This window comes from Lontra canadensis, unplaced genomic scaffold (genome assembly GCF_010015895.1).
Source record: "Lontra canadensis isolate GAN:19392208 unplaced genomic scaffold, GSC_riverotter_1.0 scaffold99, whole genome shotgun sequence".
Lineage (NCBI taxonomy): Eukaryota > Metazoa > Chordata > Mammalia > Carnivora > Mustelidae > Lontra > Lontra canadensis.
In genome coordinates this window covers 3821409-3841346 of record NW_022631093.1, presented here as the reverse complement: position 1 = coordinate 3841346, position 19938 = coordinate 3821409, and the positions used below count along the sequence as shown (strand labels likewise).

The 19938-nt window shown below is 38.1% G+C and overlaps 1 protein-coding gene across 5 annotated transcripts in view; it reads left to right on the top strand.

Annotated features, from left to right (window-relative positions):
• CDKL3 (cyclin dependent kinase like 3) overlaps positions 1–19938 on the top strand; it is a 60804-nt gene that overhangs the window by 18415 nt on the left and 22451 nt on the right. For all 5 annotated transcript variants that reach the window (XM_032837773.1, XM_032837774.1, XM_032837771.1 and 2 more), the window contains exon 4: positions 5568–5746. In XM_032837773.1, the coding sequence (XP_032693664.1) occupies positions 5568–5746 (179 nt within the window). The remainder of the gene's footprint in view (positions 1–5567; positions 5747–19938) is intronic.

Here is a 19938-nt window from a genome sequence, read left to right as displayed (position 1 = left end):
TCCCGCATTGGGCTCTCTGCTCGCAGGGAGTCTGCTCTCCCTCTGACCTCTCCACTCTCACGCTCTCTTGTTCTCATTCTCTCTCTCTCAAATAAGTAAATAAAATCTAAAAAAAAAAAAAAAATAATAATGTGGAAACTCTGGAAATTAGAGTTTGCCATCTCTCAGAGTTTGTTGTGGTTGTTTAGTTACTTTACTGAACTAACTCTGCAAAGTGTGTATTCTTCCTCACATGTGACTGCCGAAATCGCTGCTCATTTGGTTTAGTGATTAATGATTAGACAGATTTCCTTAAATGCCTGAAACCAAGAAATCTCTCAGCCTTTCTTAACAAGGGGCTCCTCCAGTGTGTTGAGACATGCCTTCAGTGTTCAGGCATGCAATTTGCAACTCTGTCTTAGCCTTACCTTCTTACTTGCTCAGAGCCCAAACTCATCCACAGGTAAGAGCTATTATGCTATCTCCAGTCTGTCTTGGGCATGTGCATTGCTCTGCATGTGGCCTTTTGGATTCTCAGGAATATGTTGCAAATTTTCTTTCTTCCCTCCCTCCCTTCCTCCTTCCTTCCCTCCTTCCTCTCTTTCTTTCTTAAGATTTTATTTATTTATTTATTTATTTATTTATTTATTTATTTATTTATTTACTTGAGATGGGTGTTGGTGGGGGGAGAGCAAGGACGTGCAGGGGAAGCAGGAGAGGGAGAAGGCTCCTTGCTGAGCAGGGAGCCCAATGCAGGGCTACATCCCAGGACTCGAGAATCACGACCTGAGCTGAGGCAGACACTTAACCAACTGAGGCACCAGGGCATCCCTGTGCTGAGGCTTTTCAAGCCCTTTATGGACATCTTATTGCCAATCTACCTTTTTAAGTATTTTGGTCAACTTGTTGTTTGTCCTAATTGTTACAGCTTCCTCAGGTGGCTATAATTTTGTAAAGTGACTGTTAATTATTTCCGACCAAGGCCTCAGGAGAAAGTCTGTTTGCACCAGGCAAGTTCTGCCTTAGGTCAAATAAAGGCAAGGCTTCTAGTGGGATTTTCCAGTGACTTCTCAGGTCAAATACTGATAGTTACCTGGGAATGGGGCTTTTGGAGGAGACATAACCTGTTCTATATTCTCTGGTGGCTGCTAGGCTACTGATTTTCACCATGATTTTGGGGACTGTTGGTTTACAAAGCTCCCAGAAGCTGGAGAGAGGGAAGTAAAATAAGGCAAATTAAGAATACTATATGTGGGGACGGTGGGGAAGCGGGGTGCAATGCGTGGGTGGCTCAGTCAGTTAAGCATCCAGGCCTTGTTTGCGTCTGGAGAGCAAGGTGCCCCACCCCCACCCCATGGTGCTTGGAGCTCAGTGGAGTCTGCTTGAAGATTCTCTCTCTCTGCCTCTCCCCCAGCTCTTACACTCCTGCATGTGCACTCTCTCTCAAATAAATAATAAATCTTAAAAAAAAAAACAAAACACTATATGGGTAGGAGTGACTAGCTGGCTCCATCAGTAGAATTTGTGACTCTTGATCTTAGGGTTCATGAGTTCAAGCTGCATGCTGGGTGTAGAGCTTACATTGAAAAAAATACCGTATGGGTCATATGATTTATGTTTTAACTCTTTAAAGAACTACTAAACTGTTTTATAAGTGGCTGTATCATTTTTCATCCCCACTAACGATGCATTACAGTTTTCCACTTCCTCCCCAATATTTGCTTATTGTCATTTTTGGTTGTGGCCATTCTAGTGGGTATAAAATAGTGTCTTTTTTTTTTTTTTCAAGAAGTAAAACTGTATTTATTAACAGATAATATGATCATCTATGTAGAAAAACCTATGGAGGGGTGCCTGGGTGGCTCAGTGGGTTAAAGCCTCTGCTTTTGGCTCAGGTCATGGTCTCAGGGTCCTGGGATCGAGCCCCCATTGGGCTCTCTGCTCAGCCGGGAGCCTGCTTCCTCCTCTCTCTCTGCCTGTCCCTCTGCCTACTTGTGATCTCTGTCTGTCAAATAAATAAATAAATAAAATCTTAAAAAAAAAAAAAAAAACCTATGGAATCTGCAACAAAATTAACTAATTTATAAGTTTATCAAAGTTGTGAGATATAAGACCTATGTATCAAAATTAATTGTATTTTTATATACTAGCAATCAACAATCAGAAATTGAAAACAGGGGGTGTCTGAGTGGCTCAGTTGGTTAAGCATCTGCCTTCAGCTCAGGTCGTGATCCTGGGGTACTGGGATCAAGCCTCATGTCGGGCTCCCTGCTCAGTAGAGAGACTGTTTCTCCCTCTCCCTCTGCCTTTCCCCCTGCTCATGCTCTCTCTCTTTTTCTGTCAAATAAATAAAATCTTTAAAAAAAAGGAAACAAATTAAAAATACCATTAAACAGGGACACCTGGCTTGCTCAGTCAGTAGAGCATATGACTCTTGATCTCAGGGTTCTGGGTTCAACCCCCAGCTTGAGTGAAAAGATTGCTTAAAAATAAATTTTTTGGGGACGGCTGGGTGGCTCGGTTAGTTAAGTGGCTGCCTTTGGCTCAGGTCATGATCCCAGGGTCCTGGGATCGAGTCCAGGATCAGGCTCCTTGCTCAGCTGGGAGCCGCTTCTCTCTCTCCCTCTGCCTGCCACTCTGCCTGCTTATGTTCTCTCTCTCTCTGTGTCAAATAAATAAATAAAATCTTTTAAAAAATAAATTTTTAAAAAAGATTTCTTTATTTTAAAGAGAGAGAGCATGCACTTGGGTGGGTGGGGGAGAGCAAAGGGGAAGGAAGAGATAGAGCTTGATCCCATGACCCTGAGATCATGACCCGAGCCAAAAACAAGAGTGGGACACTTAACAGACTGAGCCACCCAGATGCTGCAAAAATAAGATCTTAAAAAAAACACCATTAAACAGCTTTAAGTATAAGAAATACTTAGGGAGAATCTGACAAAAGATGTATAACACCTATAAACATTGAGAGAAATTCAAGACCTAAGCAAATAGAAAGAAATACCTTATTTATGGGGGTCCCAGGTGATAGTGGAAGACCAAGGAGGTTGTAGTCAAACAAGTTTTAAAAGTTAGGATTTGAAAAGTGCTTGGTTCTCAAGGATAACAAAATTCCACATATAGTCATGGTGTTAGTTGTGGAAAAGAATGAAAATATTAGGGTTATCAGCTGGGTGGAGCTTTCTGCCTTGTGTTTAAAGGACTGAGGAGGAAGACGATGGATGTGTGGTACATAGAATATGTGAAGTGATATCTTGATGTGCTTTTCTGTATCAGTGTTTGCTCATGTTATATCATTAGAACTTGATATAGTGCCTGGCATATAGTAGTCATTCAGTAAAAGTTGTAGAAATAAAGAAGGATTAATACAGTTTTATGGATGTCACACTTAAGGTGGCTCATTACCCCAACTTAATTTTTTGGCCATTATGGAGGGAGACTGAGGCAGGGAAAAAAAAAAGCCAATCCCAAAGACTTATAGCAATAAATTACATACACAAGGAAAGATCTTAGATTTCTGTCACTGAGGGTTTTCACTTGTGTGATGACACTTTGTAGGTGATGAGAATATGCTTCATTCATTTCATAAAATTTTTAAATGCTTTCTTTGTTTTAGGCACTGTGGTTACTGGAGATATAGATTGAACAATACAGGCATACATCTTGCCCTTGCAGAGCTTCCAGTCTAGTGGGAGTTACAAACAACAGGCAATTAATAATAGGACACGGCAAACAATGTGATGGCGGAAGTACACAATGATGTGAAACCATATATAAGGAACATTTAATATAAATATTTAAGCTAAGACTTAAGGAGAAAGTACACCAGGCAAAGTGTTCTAGGCAGTTGGGACAGCATCAGCAAATGCATGGAGATGATTTAAACCTTGGAAAATTGGGAAATATCCTAAAGTCTAGGGAAGGGAGGTGGTGAAAGTGAGCAAGAGCCAAATTCTACAAAGCCTTATGAGCTGTTTTCAGGAGTTTGGAATTTATCCTGTGGGATGGGGAATCCTTGAAGGACGTTAAGCAGAGAAGTGACATGATCACACATTGATTTTTTTTTTATGTTTAAAATTTTTTTTAGTGACCAGTACACACAATGTAAGGTTCAAACCCATGATCCTGAGATCAAGAGTCACATGTTCTTCCAACTGAGCCAGCCAGGTGCCACACACATGTGATTTAAAAATAGTATTGTGACTTCTTTGTTGACAGTGGGTTGGAGAGGATCATAATGAATTCAGGGAGACCAGCTGGCAATGTAGTAATTTTGGTGAGAGAGTTGTGGGGACTTGAACTAGGGACAAAGTATGTTTGGGAGCTGAAGGAGAAAGGTACCTTGGTTTCTGGCTTGAGCCATGGGGTCAATGTTTGTTGCATCCACTGAGCTAACAGTGTTGAGAACAAGTAGGTTTGGGGAGAAGATACATTCAGTTTTGGATTTGCTAAATTTGAGGGGTGTCTGGGTCAGTGATCAGTATATTGCTACTTACTAAAGCTAGAAGAGTAGATGAGATTGAGAGGTTAGAAGATTGAGAATGAGATTGAGGTTAGAAGAAAGGCAAGATAGTATGGTTTCCCCATGACAAGTGAAGTAAATGGTAAAAACAAACAAACAAAAAACCCCCAGAAAAACCCAAATGAGTAGATGTGATTGCCCAGGGAGCATGATGTATGAGAAAAGAAAACCTGAGACCAGAATCCTACTTTTAAGAGACAAATAGGGATAGAGGAAGTGCCACAGAAATAGAAGGGACTGGAAGAATTTTAGATGCCAGAAATCAGGAAGGGAGGAGTAGTTGGCAACATTTTTACACTAAAGTATCAAGTAGGATATGTATTGAGGTGTGTATAATGGTTACAGCAACAATGAAGTTCATGATGACCCTGGTTGGGGCAGTCTAATGGAATGTAAAAGCAAAAGACAGTTTATATTACTTAAAGGGGTGAATGAGTGGTGATAAAGAGAAGATTTAGTAAAGACAATGTCTTCAAGAGGTTTAGCTGTGAAGGAATGAGAGAAAGGGCAGTTAATTATATCTAGAAGATGTGGGGTTAAAGGAAATCACCTATTTTTCATTACATTCTTTTGATTACATTTCTTTTTGGGATCGTAATTTACCTTTTTAGTATTATGTCTGTTTTCTTGGCTTCATTTCATTTTTTCAAAAAAGGTTTTATTTGTCTATTTATTTGAGAGGGAGAGAGAGCAAGGGAGAGAACACGGGGGATGGAGGACAGAATAGAGGGAGATGACAAGCAGACCCTGTGCTGAGCATGGAGCCCAGTGCAGGGTTTGATCCTACCACCCTGAGGTTGTGACCTGAGCCAAAATCAGAGTTGGAGGCTCAACCAACTGAGCCACCCAGGCGGCCCTGGTTTCATTCATTTTGAGATGATGGATGGGGCAAGAATTTAAACTACATAACTATTTAGCTTTTGCCTTACATAATTAATACTTTGCATGTTGTAGGAAAATATCTTTACTGTTTTAATTAACTAGATTTTCTCTGTATAATTTTTGAGCAATCCTCTAGATAATGAAACCTCATTTTAATCTATTGTATCTTCTGTTTGTTTTTTAGATCATTCATCGTGATATAAAACCTGAGAATATTTTAGTATCCCAGTCAGGAATTACTAAACTCTGTGATTTTGGTTTTGCGCGAACTCTAGCAGCTCCTGGGGACGTTTATACGGATTACGTGGCCACACGCTGGTATAGAGCTCCAGAATTGGTATTAAAAGATACCTCTTATGGAAAGTATGTATATTTGAGGATCCTATCTGGGCTTTCCTGGTCATCTCCTTTTTCCCTTTGTGTAGCTGTCACCCCTGCTACTGATAGCCTCTGCCTTCTGCTTATGGGTTAAGGGTAAGAAATGATGCCTTAAAAAAAAAAAAAAAAGACCCTCTAGGTACCTGCCCTACTACATAATGATATTGCCGTGCCTCCTCTGTACTGTTGAGGGGCCCTAACTTCAGGTGACCTTTGCGGACATCTTTCAGGCTATATCCATGTGTGCCCCACCCTTGGCAGAGTTGCCTCCTCTGCTTATCTTTAGTCTCTACATTCTGCAGAGATTTAAAAATCATTTACCTCACTCTGCCAGTGTTACCATAGGAACTGCCAAGTTTCCTATTTCCTGGAATATGGCACCCTCTTTACAAAGTCTGGCAAATAGTTTTTAAACTGTCCTGCTCTAGATGCGTTGAAAAATAACAATGTCTCAGTCTGTTGTGAAACCGTAGAAACAGTATATGAAACTGCAGTCTAATATACAAATAGCAAATCTGGAAGTACATAAAGGGACCTAGTGGTCCGACTTAACACAAGAAATGGGGGGATGGTGGATAATTCTCACACACTTTTCCTAGAAACCATTATTCTGTTTTTACAATAATATTTAACTTCAGTGAGTATTTGCTTCATGCCAGAAAATGTTCTAAATACTTTACATGCATTACATCATTTAATTTTCACAACAACCCTAAGATAAGGTACTGCTATTATCATTACCCCATTTTATTTTTTTAAAATTTATGAGTGATAATTCAGTTATTTTATTAATTTTATTTGAAAATAGTTGACATACAGTATTACATTAGTTTCAGATGTACAACATAACAATTCATCTTTTTTACATTATGCCATGATCACTACAAATGTAGCTACCATTTGACACCTTATAATACTATTACCGTATAATTGGCTATATCCCCTATGTTGTACGTTTTATTCCCATGACTCATTCATTCTGTAACTGGAAGTCTGTATCTCCCACTCCCCTTCACCCATTTTGCCCATTCCCCCATCATCTCCATTTAAAATAAGAGGTTACCAAGGCACAGAAAGGTAAACTCGTTTGCCCCAAGTCACTCCAGAGTACCTTTTCAACTGTACTTACCACTGGTGCCCTACACAGACCATCTCTGTGCTTCTGTTACTTTATCTGTATAATGGAAATAATAATAGGACCAGCTTCATTGGTTTGTTGTGAGAATCAAATAATGTTTAGTGAATGAAAAAAATTAGAATATAGTAAGTGCTCAATAAATGTAACCTCCATAAGATCTATGTCCCACTTTAACCCTCTCTTCATGATAGAGCTTAAATTCCTTTTCTGATGCTCCCCATATTTCCCAATCCTTGCCCCCAAATCATATCCCCTTCTAAACCCTCTTGTTCATTATTTGTAAATTTTGTGCCAGTTAATATTTAACATGGCCTAGTTTTAGTTCTTTTAAAAAAATACTTCCTGCTGAAGGTATCTGTTCTATGAGAACAGATACAATCTCTTTTAGTCCACAGAGATAAAATTGGTAACTTGTTCATGGTAAATTTGGATTCTATGAGACTTCACATTATGTTTGAAATAAATTTGCTAGAGCATGTTTTTTAAGAAATCCTTTTATTGTAAAACAACACAGAGATACAAAAAAAGCTCACAATGAATGTATAGCTTCACTGCCAGATAAAAAAATAGAATTCTGGGGTGGAGGAATGGCTTAAGTAGGTGAAGGAGACTAAGAAACATCAATGATGAGCAATGAGTAGTGCATAGAATCATCGAATCATATTATATGCTTGAAACTAATATAATACTTTACATTAATTATACTTGAATTTAAAAAAATAGAATTTTGCTGCCCCTTCAAAGAGTCTCCATGTGCCCTATTACAGTTACACCTTTTCCCCTTATCCCAAAAGTGACCATGATGTTGACTTTTATTATATTCAGTTCCTTACATTTCTTTATAGTTTTATCAACTTATCTAAGTACATGCACTTAGTTTAATCTAGCCTTTTTAAAATGATAGCTTTTTTTAAAAGATTTTATTTATTTATTTGCCAGACAGAGATCACAAGTAGGCAGAGAGGCAGGCAGAGAGAAAGGAGGAAGCAGGCTCCCTGCTGAGCAGAGAGCCTGATGTGGGGCTCGATCCGAGGACCCTGGGATCATGACCTGAGCTGAAGGCAGAGGCTTTAACCCACTGAGCCACCCAGGCACCCCTAAATAATAGCTTTTTTGAGATATGATCCACATACCATAAAACTCACCCATTTAAATTGTACAATTTAGTGGTTTTTAGTATATTCACAAAGTTGTACAAGCATCACTACATTCAATTTTAGAACATTTTTGTCACCCCAAAAGAAACCCTGTATCTGTTGGCGGTCACTCTTCCTTTCCTGCCAAGCCTTCTAGGCCTAGCAACCACCAGGCTACTTTCATTCTCTATGGATTTGCCTATTCTGGACATTTCATATAAATGAGATTAAGCAATATCTGTTTTTTGGGGACTGACTTCTCTCACTTTGAATACTGTTTTCAAGGGTCATCCATGTTGTAGCATGTATATCAATACTTCATTTCTTTCTATGGCTGAATAATACCCGTTCTATGGATATAACACATTTTTTTTTATCCAGTCTTTAGTTGATAGATATCTTGATTATTTCCATTTTTTTGGCTGTGATGAATAATGTGAACATTTGTGTGCATGTTTCAGTGTGGACCTGTGTCTTCATTTCTTTGGGGTCTAAACCTGGGAGCTGGAATTGTGGGTGGTAATTCTATGTTTGATCCTTTGAGGAACTGCCAGATTGGTTTCCACAGTGTCTGTATTGTTTTACATTCCTGCCAGCAGAATGTAGGGGCTCCAATTTCCTCCTATCTTGCCAACGCTTATTATCATCATTCTTTATGGCCACCCTAGACTTTTTTTTTAAATTTTTAATTTTTTATTTGACAGAGATCACAAGCAGGCAGAGAGGCAGGCAGAGATAGAGGGGCAAGCAGGCTCCCCGCCGAGCAGAGAGCCCAATGCAGGGCTCCATCCCAGGACACCAAGATCACAACCCGAGCCGAAGGCAGAGGCGTCAACCCACTGAGCCCCAGGCGCCCCCCCTAGACTTTTTTTTTTTTTTTTAAAGATTTTATTTATTTATTTGACAGAGAGAGACAAAGTGAGAGAGGGAACAGAAGCATGGGGAGTGGGAGAGGGAGAAGCAGGTTTCTTGCTGGCCAGAGAGCCTGATGCGGGACCCTGGGATCATGACCTGAGCCAAAGGCAGTCACTTAATGACTGAGCCGCCCTGGCGCCCCCACCCTAGACTTTCTTCTCTATCCCCAGGCATTCTTTTTAAAATTGGCTTCTTAGGGGCACCTGAGTGGCTCAGTCCGTTAAGCATCTGCCTTCGGTTCAGGTCATGATCCCAGGGTCCTGGGATTGAGCCCCACATGGGGCTCTCTGCTCAGTGAAGAGCCGGCTTCTCCCTCTCTCTCTCTGCCGGCCCCCCACCGACTTATGTGTGCATGTGCTCTCTTTCTGTCTCTCTCTTGAGCTCACTCTCTCTCTCGAGCTCATTCTCTCTCTCAAATAAATAAAATCTTAAAAAAATAAATATGCTTTTTATTTTGGAATAATTTTACATTTATAGAAAAGTTGCAGACATAGTAGGAATTCCCATACAGCCCTCACCCAATTTCTGCTTTCCCTAACATCATAATCTTACATTATTGTGGTATATTTGTTAAAACTAGTCTTGCTTTTTTATTTCAATAAGATCTAGGGGTGCCTAGGTGGCTCAGTAGGTTAAAGCCTCTGCCTTTGGCTCAGGTCGTGATCCCAGGATCCTGGGATTGAGCCCCACATTGGGCTCTCTGCTCAGCAGGGAGCCTGCTTCCTTTCCTCTCTCTCTCTGCCTGACTCTCCGCCTACCTGTGATCTCTGTCTGTCAAATAAATAAATAAAATATTTTAAAAAAAATCTAATATTTATTTATTTATTTTTAGATTTTATTTATTTATTTTTGTGAGAGAGAGCACACGAAAGAGAAAGCAAACACAAGCTGGGGTAGGGATAGAGGGAGAAACAGACTCGCCACTGAGCAGGGAGCACGATGCAGGACTCCATCCTAGGACGCCAGGATCATGACCTGAGCTGAAGGTAGACACTTAACCCACAGAGCCACAGGCGCCCCACCCCCTTACATTTTTTTTTTTTTTAAGATTTTATTTATTTGACAGACAGAGATCACAAGTAGGCAGAGAGGCAGGTAGAGAGAGAGAGAGGAGGAAGCAGGCTCCCCGCTGAGCAGAGAGCCCGATGCGGGGCTCCATCCCAGGACCCTGGGATCATGACCTGAGCCAAAGGCAGAGGCTTTAACCCACTGAGCCACCCAGGCGCCCCCCCTTACATGTTTTTAAAGTCTCTTTCAAACTACAGTAATTTCCTCTAACCCCTTATTTTTCTTAAAACTTATCTGTTGAAGAACCCAGACCACTGAGTTTCTAAATCTGAATTTTGTTGATTGCATACTCACAGTGGAGTTCAACATGTTTCTTTGTTCTTTATATTTTGTGCAAATTGTCACCTGGGTCCGTATGTTGGGTTAGTCTGAGATTCAGTCTATTTGGCAAGATTATAGGCAGTATTGTCTTCTTGCATCAGAAGCGTTAGTCTGAATGTCTCTCTTTGTGATGTTAGTAGCCACTGATGCTTAATGACTAGATCTGTCAATTCATGGGGGTTTGCAAATGGTGGTATTTTAATTTTATCTTCTCTTCTTATTACTTGTAATACCTTGAGTGAAGGGTTTTGAGGAGGGCACTTTTTGTTATGAGCAATGGGTCTTGTATGTAAGTGACAAATCACTGTATTCTACTCCAGAAACAAATATTGCACTGTATGTTAACTAAGTAAAATTTTAAATTAAAAAAATTATGGTTGGTACAAAGCAAAAAAAAATTTTTTTTAAATTAAAAATGCAAAATATAAAAATAAAAAAAATAAATGCTCCCTACTTGTTCTTTAAAAAAAAAAAAGCTTTGTTGTGATAAAATTCATACATAATACAATTCATACTTTTAAAGTATGTAATTCAATGGTTTTTAGTATATTCACAGGTAGGTGCAACATCACCGTAATTTTTGAACATTTTCATCACCTTAAAAAAAACCCTGTATCCTTTAGCTATCACCCTCATATACCCCACCCCTCTTGTTCCAGTCCTAATCAACCACTAATCTACTTTCTGACTTTATAGATTTCCCTATTTTGATTTTCATATGAATGGAATTATATAATATGTGGTCTTTTGTGACTAACTTTTTTATTTAGCATAATGATTTCAAGGTTCATCTAAGTTGTGGCACATATTAGTACTTCCTTTCCTTTTATTTACTTATTTTTTCTTTAAGATTTTGTTTTTAAGTAATCTCTACACCCAATGTGGGCATCGAAATCACAATCCTGAGTCAGATGCTCTTTGGACTGAGCCAGCCAGGTACCCCCTTCCTTTCCTTTTTTATAGCCCAATTATCTCCCCATTATGTGGATAGATCACTTTTGTTTATTCATTTACCCATTGATAGACATTTGAGTTGTATTCATTTTTGGCTATTATGGATAACGCTGCTTTAAATATTTATGTATCAGTTTTTGTGTGGGCATATGTTTTCATTTCCCTTGGAGTAGAATTAATGAATCTTGTGTTAACCTTATGTTCACTCATTTGAGACACTGTCAGACTATTTTTCAAAGTGTCTGCATCATTTTCTTTTAATTAATTAATTATTAATTAATTTAAAAATAACATATAATGTTTTCTTTGCCCCAGGGGTACAGGTCTGTGAATCATCAGGCTTACACATTTCACAGGACTCAGCATAGCACATACCCTCCCCAGTGTCCATAACCCAATCACCCTCTCCCTACGCACCCCACCGCCCTCCACAACCCTCAGCATGTTTTGTGAGATTAAGAGTCTTTTATGGTTTGTCTCCCTCCCGATCCCATCTTGTTTCATTTTTCCTTCCCTACCTCACAACCTCCCCACCCTGCCTCTCAAATTTGTCATATCAGAGAGGTCATATGATAATTATCTTTCTCTGTGTCTGCATCATTTTAAAATCCCACCAGCAGAATTTGAGGGTTACAGTTTCTCTAATATCCTTATCAACACTTGTTATTATCTGACTTGGCTTCTAGTTCTCGTAATGGGTATGAAGTGGTATCTCGTTGTGGGTTTGATTTGCATTTCCTTGATGACCAATGATGTTGAGTGTCTTTTCATGTGTTTATTGGTCACTTGTAGATCTTCCTTCAAGAAATGTCTATTCAGATCCTTTGCTCATTTTTAAATTGTATTGGCTTTTTATTATTGAATTCTTTGTATACTGTAGATTCAATTCCTTATCAGATAATACATTTTTAGATTTTTTCTCTCATTCTGTGGATTGTTTCTTCATTTTCTTGATGGTGTCCTGAGACACACAAAAGTTTTTAATTTTTTTTTTTTTTTTAGGATTTATTTATTTGAGAGGGAGAGAGAGAGAGAGACTGTGGTGGGGGGCAAAGGGAGAGAGAGGATCTTCAGCAGACTCCCCATTGAGCATGGAACCCCACATGGGGCTGAATCTCATGACCCTGAGATCATGACCTGAGCTGAAAATGGGAGTTGGAGACTTAACCAAATGTACTACCCAAGTGCCTCTATTTTGAGTTAATTTTTATATGTGATATAACGTAAGGGGTTTCCTCCTTTTGCCTGTGACTATCTGTTTCTCTAAACACCATTTGTTGAAAAGAATATTTTTCCCTCATTGAATGGTCTTGGCACCCTTGTTGAAAACCACTTGACCCGAAATGGCAAGGTTTATTTCTGGATTTCAGTTCTATTCTGTTGATCTGTATGTTTGTCCTCGTTCCAGAACCACACTGTCTTGATTATCATTGCTTTGTATTGAGTTTGAAGTGGGAAAGTATGAGTCTTCCAACTTTATTTTCCTTTTCAAGATTGTTTTGGCTATTCTGGGTTCCTTGCAGTTTCATATGAATTTTAGGATCAGGTTGTCAATTAAAAAAAAAAATTTTTTTCCAAAAAGACAGCTAGGATTCTGAGGGATTACACTGAATCTGATTCCTTTTGTAGAGTATTGCTATCTAAACAATGTAAAGTCTGCTAATCTGTGAACATAGGACATCTTTTCATTTATCTAGATCTTCAATTTCAACAATGTTTTGCAGTTTTCAGAACATACATTTTGCACTTCTGTTTATTCCTATTTTATTCTTTTTGATGTTATTGTGAATGGAACCATTATTTTCATTTCAGATGTTCAAGTGTGAAAAAAAATCCCTGATTTTTGTATATTAATTTTGTATCCTGCAACCTTGGTGAACATGTTTGTTCTAATAATTGTTTTTTTTGACTTAGGACTTCCTATATACAAGATCATGTCATCTGTGAAGAGAGATAATTTTACTTCTTCTTTTCTGGTCTAGATGCCTTCTGTTTTATTTTCCTCCTAATTTCTCTGGCCAGAACCTCCACTACAATGTTGAAAAGAAGTGGTGAGAGCAGACATCCTTGTCTTGTTCCTAATGTCAGGGGAAAAGCATCCAATCTTTTAGCATTAAGTTTGTTAGCTGTGGGTTTTTCGTAGATGCCCTTTTTCAGGTTGACAAAATTTCCTTTTATTCCTAGTTTGTTGAGAATTTTTATTATGAAAAGATATTGGTCAAATTCTTTTTCTGTACCTGATGAGAGGATCATTTGCATTTTATTTTTTTTAATTTATCGATATGATATATCCCATTAATTAATTTTGTATACTGAACCAACCTATGTTTCTGAAATAAATCCCACCTGATCATGCTGTATAATTCTTTTTTTTCCTTTTGACTTTGGTACCTGATTCTGTTTGACCTTGCTAAAATATAATGAAATATGCCATTTACAATGCAACATTAGGTACTGAAAGTTATTTCTATTGGAGGTATTGCCTGTTTCATTGGGTCTACAAAACAACATGAACACTCTTAACTTTAAGGACTAGTGTATTTCTCTCTATACCAGGAATGGGTAAATCTGGCCTACTGTCTGTTTTTGTAAATAAAGTTTTATACTATAAATAAAGTAAATAAATAAATAAAAATAAAAAATAAAAATAAAATAAAAATTAAAAATACATAAAATAAATGAAGTAAAGTTTTATGGTAACAGTCACACCCATTCATTTATTATGATATTCATATCATCTATGGCAGCTTTCACCCTGTTGCAGTTGTTTAAGTAGTTGCAACAGAGACGGTACAGCCTGCAAAGCTTAACATATTTATTATGTGCTCCTTTAGAGAAAAAATTTATTGGCCTCTGTACAATACCACACCAAGAATATAGCAACACAGAAGCAAGAGCAAACAACCATATATATATATATATAATATTTTAAAAATACATATATTTTAATATATTTTAAATACATATGAATTCATATATTTTATTTATTTGTTTGTTTATTTTTTTAAAAGATTTTATTTATTTATTTGAGAGAGAGAGAGTGAGGGAGAGCATGAGAGGGGAGAAGGTCAGAGGGAGAAGCAGAGTCCCCATGGAGCTGGAAGCCCGATGTGGGACTCGATCCTGGGACTCCAGGATCATGACCTGAGCTGAAGGCAGTTGCTTAACCAACTGAGCCACCCAGGCACCCCGAATTCATATATTTTAAATACATATATTTTTAATTGAAGTATTATTGATATATAATATTAAAATAGTTTCAGGTATAAAACATAGTGATTTAACAGTTATATACATTATGAAGTGCTCACCACAGCAAATATATTACAATATTATTGACTTTATTCCTTATGCTGTGCTTTTCATTTCTGTGAATTATTTATTTCATAACAGGGAGGTTTTACCTCTTTTTTTTTTTTTTTAATTTGTACCTTTCAATCCCCTTTACCCATTTCACCCATCTCCCTACCCCTTTGACAACTGCCAGTTTGTTCTTTATGGTTCTCAGTTTTAAATTAAATTAAATTAATTAATTAAACTAATCTCTACACCCACCATGGGGCCTGAACTCTCAACTCTGAGATCAAGAATTGAATGCTCTTCCAACTAAGCCAGCCGGGTGCTCTTACTAATTTGTTCTTTATATTTAGGACTCTCTTTCTCTCTGTGTTATTGTTTTCTAGATGCCACAGTGTGTGTAATTCTTTTTATTTGTTGCTGGACTCAGTTTGTTAGTATTTTGTTGAGAAATTTTTGTCCATATTCATGAGAGATATTGGTAAGAGATGTTGGTCTATAGTTTTCTATTGATTTTTTACAATGCTTATTTAAATTTCAGTTAGTTAATATATAGTATAAAATTAGTTTCAGGTGTACAATATGGTTCAACACTTCCGTACAATACCCTGTGCTTATCACAAGTGTGTTCCTTAATACCCATCACCTCTTTAAGCCATCCCTGTTCCTACCTCCCTTCTGGTAAATACCAGTTTGTTCTGTATAGTGTTTCTTCCTCTTCTGTTTTTTGAAAGAGTTTATAAAGAATTGGTATTAATTTTTCTTTAAATATTTGATGGAATCAATAGTGAAGCCATCTGGACCTGGGGTTTCCTTTGTATGTAGTGTTCTGATTAGGAATTCTAGTTTTTCACTTGTCACAGGTTTATTTAGATTCTCTATTTTTCTTGAGCCAGTTTTAATAGTTTGTGTTTTTCTAGGAAACTGTCCATTTAACCTAAGTTATCTGATTTGTTGGTGTATATTATTCATTTTATTCCTTTATAATCCTTTTAACTTCTGTAAGGTTGGTAGTAATGTTACTTTTTTCATTTCTGATTCTTATAATTTAAGTCTTCTCTCTTTTTTTCTTAGTCATTCTGGTTAAATGTCAACTTTGTTGATCTTTACAGCCAGCTTTAGTTTTGGTGATTTTTTTAAAAGATTTTATTTATTTATTTGACAGAGAGAGAAACAGCAAGAGAGAGAACACAAGCAGGGGGAGTGGGAGAGGGGAAAACAGGCCTCCCATAAAGCAAGGGGTCCCATGCGGGGCTCAATCCCAGGACAGTGGGATCATGACCTAAGCCAAAGGCAAACGCTTGATGACTGAGCCACCCAGGCACCCTAATTTTTTTCTTTTTTCAAAAAATTATTTATTTCATTAATTTTCACTCTAATCTTTATTATTTCCTTCCTCCCACATGCTGTAGTTTTAGTTTGCTTTTCCTTGTCCACTGTCTTAAGATGGAATGATAGGTTATAGATTTAATATTTTTTTTTCTTTCTAAGTCTTCTTTCTTTCTTTCTTTCTTTTTTTTTTTTTTTTAAGATTTAATTTATTTATTTGAGAGAGAGAGCCCAAGTGCATGGGGCAAGTGGAGGGGGACAAAGGGAGAGCGAGAAGCAGATTCCCTGCTGAGCACAGAGCCCAATGTGGGGCTCAGTCCCAGGACTCTGAGATCGTGACCTGAGCTGAAGTTAGACACTTAACCAACTGAGCCACCCAGGTGCCCTGAAGTCTTCTTTCTTAATACAGGCCATCTGTATGTCTTCTTTGGAAAAGCATCTATTTAGGTCATCTGCCCATTTTTAATTGGATTATTTGTATTTTTGGCGTTGAGTTGTGTAAGTTCTTTATATATTTTGGATATCAATCCACAGCCTCTCCTTTATAAACAGAAATAAAAGCGTACTACATATAGTACAGAATCTTCCTCTTTTTTCTCTTTTAATTTTTTTTTAATTAGTAGACTTTACTTTCTGAGAGCATTTTTGGGTTTACAGAGAAATTGAGCGGAAAGTAAAGTTCCCCAATACCTACCGCCTCCTTCTTACCCCCTCCACAACTCAGTTTTCCTGTTGTTAACACCTTACATTAGTTTGGCACTTTTTAAAAGATTGATAAACCCCTGGGGTGCCTGTCTTGCTCAGTCAGTGGAGCATGCAACTCTTGATATTGGGGTTGTGAGTTTGAGCCCCATATATTGGGTGTAGAGATTACTTAAAAAAATAAATCTTTAGGGGCGCCTGGGTGGCTCAGTGGGTTAAAGCCTCTGCCTTCGGCCCGGGTCATGATCCCAGGGTCCTGGGATCGAGCCCCTCACTGGGCTCTCTGTTCAGCAGAGAGCCTGCTTCCCTTCCTCTCTCTGCTTGCCTCTCTGCCTACTTGTGATCTCTGTCTGTCAAATAAATAAATAAATAATCTTAAAAAAAAATCTTTAAAAAAGACTGATAAAACATTATATATGTATTATTGTTAATTATAATCCATAGTTAATGTAATCCATAGTTTACATTAAAGTTCACTCTTTGTGTTGAATTCCTATGGATTTTGACAACTGCATAAGGTCATTTATCCACTATTACAGTATTATACAGAATATTTCCACGCCCCTAGAAATCCTCTGTGTTCTATCTTTTCATCCTTTCCTCCTCCTCCCTGAATTTCTGGCAACTACTGATCTTTTTACTGTCTCTATACTCTTGTTTTTTCCAGAATGTCATGTGTTTGGGGTCATATGTTATACTGCATTTTCAGACTGGCTTCTTTCACCTAGCAATGTGTATTTAAGTTTCCTTCATTTTTTGGTTTTGTTTTGCTTTATGTCTCAATAGGTCATTTTTTTTTAAGATTTTATTTATTTATATGACAGACAGAGATCACAGGTAGGCAGAGGGGCAGACAGAGAAGCAGGCTCCCTGCTGAGCAGAGAGCCCGATACGGGGCTCAATCCCAGGACCCTGGGATCACGACCCGAGCTGAAAGCAGAGGCTTTAACCCACTGAGCCACCAGGTGCCCCAATAGGTCATTTTTTAATCACTAAATAGTACTCCATTGTATGTATATTTGACAATTTGTTTATCCTTTTATCTAATGAAGGGCATTTTGCAGTTATGAATAAAGCTGCTGGAAACATTCATGTGCAGGTTTTTCGGTGGATTTAAGTTCTTCATATAACTTCATATAACTCATCTGGCTAAATATCAATTAGTGCAATAGTTTTTTTAAGATTATTTATTTATTTATTTGAGAGAGAAAGAGACAGAGAGACAGATAGACAGTGGGGGGTGGGGGGCAAAGGGGCAGAGAGAGAGGAACGAACAGACAAGCAGACTCTACACTGAGTGCAGATCCTGACTAAGAGTTCGATCTCAGGATCCTGACATCCTCACTCATGGATGACAGTTGCTCCAGTATCACTTTTTGAAAAGACATTCTGTTCTCTACTGAATTTTCTTTTCTTCTTCTTCAAAGTTTAGTTGAATATATTTTGTGAGTCTATTTCTCGACTCTATATTCTGGTCTCTTGATCTGTTTATTTTTTCAATAATACCATACTGTTTTGATTACTGTAGCTTTATAATATGTCTTGAAGTCAGGTAGTATCTTTCCTCTGACTTTGTTCTTCAACATTGTGTTGGCTATTCTGGGTCTATTGCTTTTCCATATTGTTAAAAACCAAAATTCAGCTGAGTAAAATGTAAAGATCTTAATACCTTTATTCAGTGATTTGTGAATGAGATAGCATTCCATCTAGCAGACAGAAAGAGACACCGAGGGGCTGTACAAAATGGAAAGACTTATATAGGTAGAATGGGGCAGAACAAGGCAGTTACTAGTAAAGAGTAGATTGTTTGTGGTAAGGTCACCTTCCTTTAGGGGATAGCAGGGTTCTGTCAGGCAGGTTACCTCACTAGTGCTGACCATGTAAATCCAGATTGACTGGTTTAAGAGTCCACTTCTGGGAGAAGTTGAAACTAATTAAGTATTTTGAGGAAGATTTTGTTTATTCATTTATTTATTTTAGAGAGAGAAAGAGCACGAGCCAGGGGAGGGGCAGAGAGAGAAAGAGAGAGAGAATTTATTTTCTTTTAAAGAGCTTATTTATTTGAGAAAGAGAGAGCACATGAGCCGGAGGTGAAGCAGAGAATCTCAAGCAGACTCTGCTAAACCAAGAGCTGGAAGCAGGGCTCTATCCCAGAACCCTGAGATCATGACCTGAGCCAAATTCAAGAGTTGGATCCTTAACCACCTGAGCCACCCAGGCACCCTGAGAGAGAGGATTACAAGGAGACTCTGCAGTGGGCACAGAGCCCGACATGGGTCTCAGTTTCATGACCCAAAGATCATGACCAAAGCCGAAATCAGGAGTTGGAGGCTTAATGGACTGAGCCACTCAGGGGCCCCTAGTCTTAGTTTGGTGAGGTGGGCTTTAGCACAAGTGACTCCATTTGGGGCCAGTTGTCTCTTTTTTAACAATATAAACTTTCGAATCAATTTGTTGATATCCAAATTGGATTTTGACTGGCATTGCATTGAATTTATAGATCAGGTTGGAAGAGCTGATGTTTTGACAATATTGAGTCTTCCTTTTTGTGAACACACATTCTCTCTCCATTTATGTACATGTTCTTGGATTTCTTCAGTGAATTTTGCTTTTTTCGCTTGAGAGTTCATCTTGGAGATCAATTTATATTAGCATATACCTCCTTCTTTTTGATAGCTGAATAATATTTCATAGTGTGGGTGTATAAAATATTACATAGCAGTTTTCATATTGAAGGATGTTTAGGTTGTTTCCAATTTTTTTCTACCCCAAACAATGCTTCTGGAATTCTCATATAATTTATCTTTGTGCACATGGGTGAGTAGATCTTTGGTTAAATTCCTAGAAATAAAGTTGTTTGGTCAAAAGTAGATACATTTTTTAAAAAAGATTTTATTTACTTATTTGACAGATCACAAGTAGGCAGAGAGGCAGGCAGAGAGAAATGGGGAAGCAGGCTCCCTGCGGAGCAGAGAGCCTGATTTGGGGCTCAATCCCAGGACCCTGAGATCATGACCTGAGCTGAAGGCAGAGGCTTTAACCCATTGAGCCAGCCAGGTGCCCCAAGTAGGTACATTTTTAATTTTGGTCACTTTTGTCAGTTTTCCCTTTGAAGAAGTCGTATGGTTTACACTCCCAGGATGGTACACAGGAGTGTTCATTTTCCATGGCTTCACCAATATAGCAGTTATTGAACCTTACAGTTTTTATCAGCTGGGTCAGTGAAGGATACAGCTCACTGTAGTATTTATATTTCTTCTGAATGTGAGATTTTTTGGCTCCTTTTTATCTATTTAAAATTCCTGAATGGCTTAGTC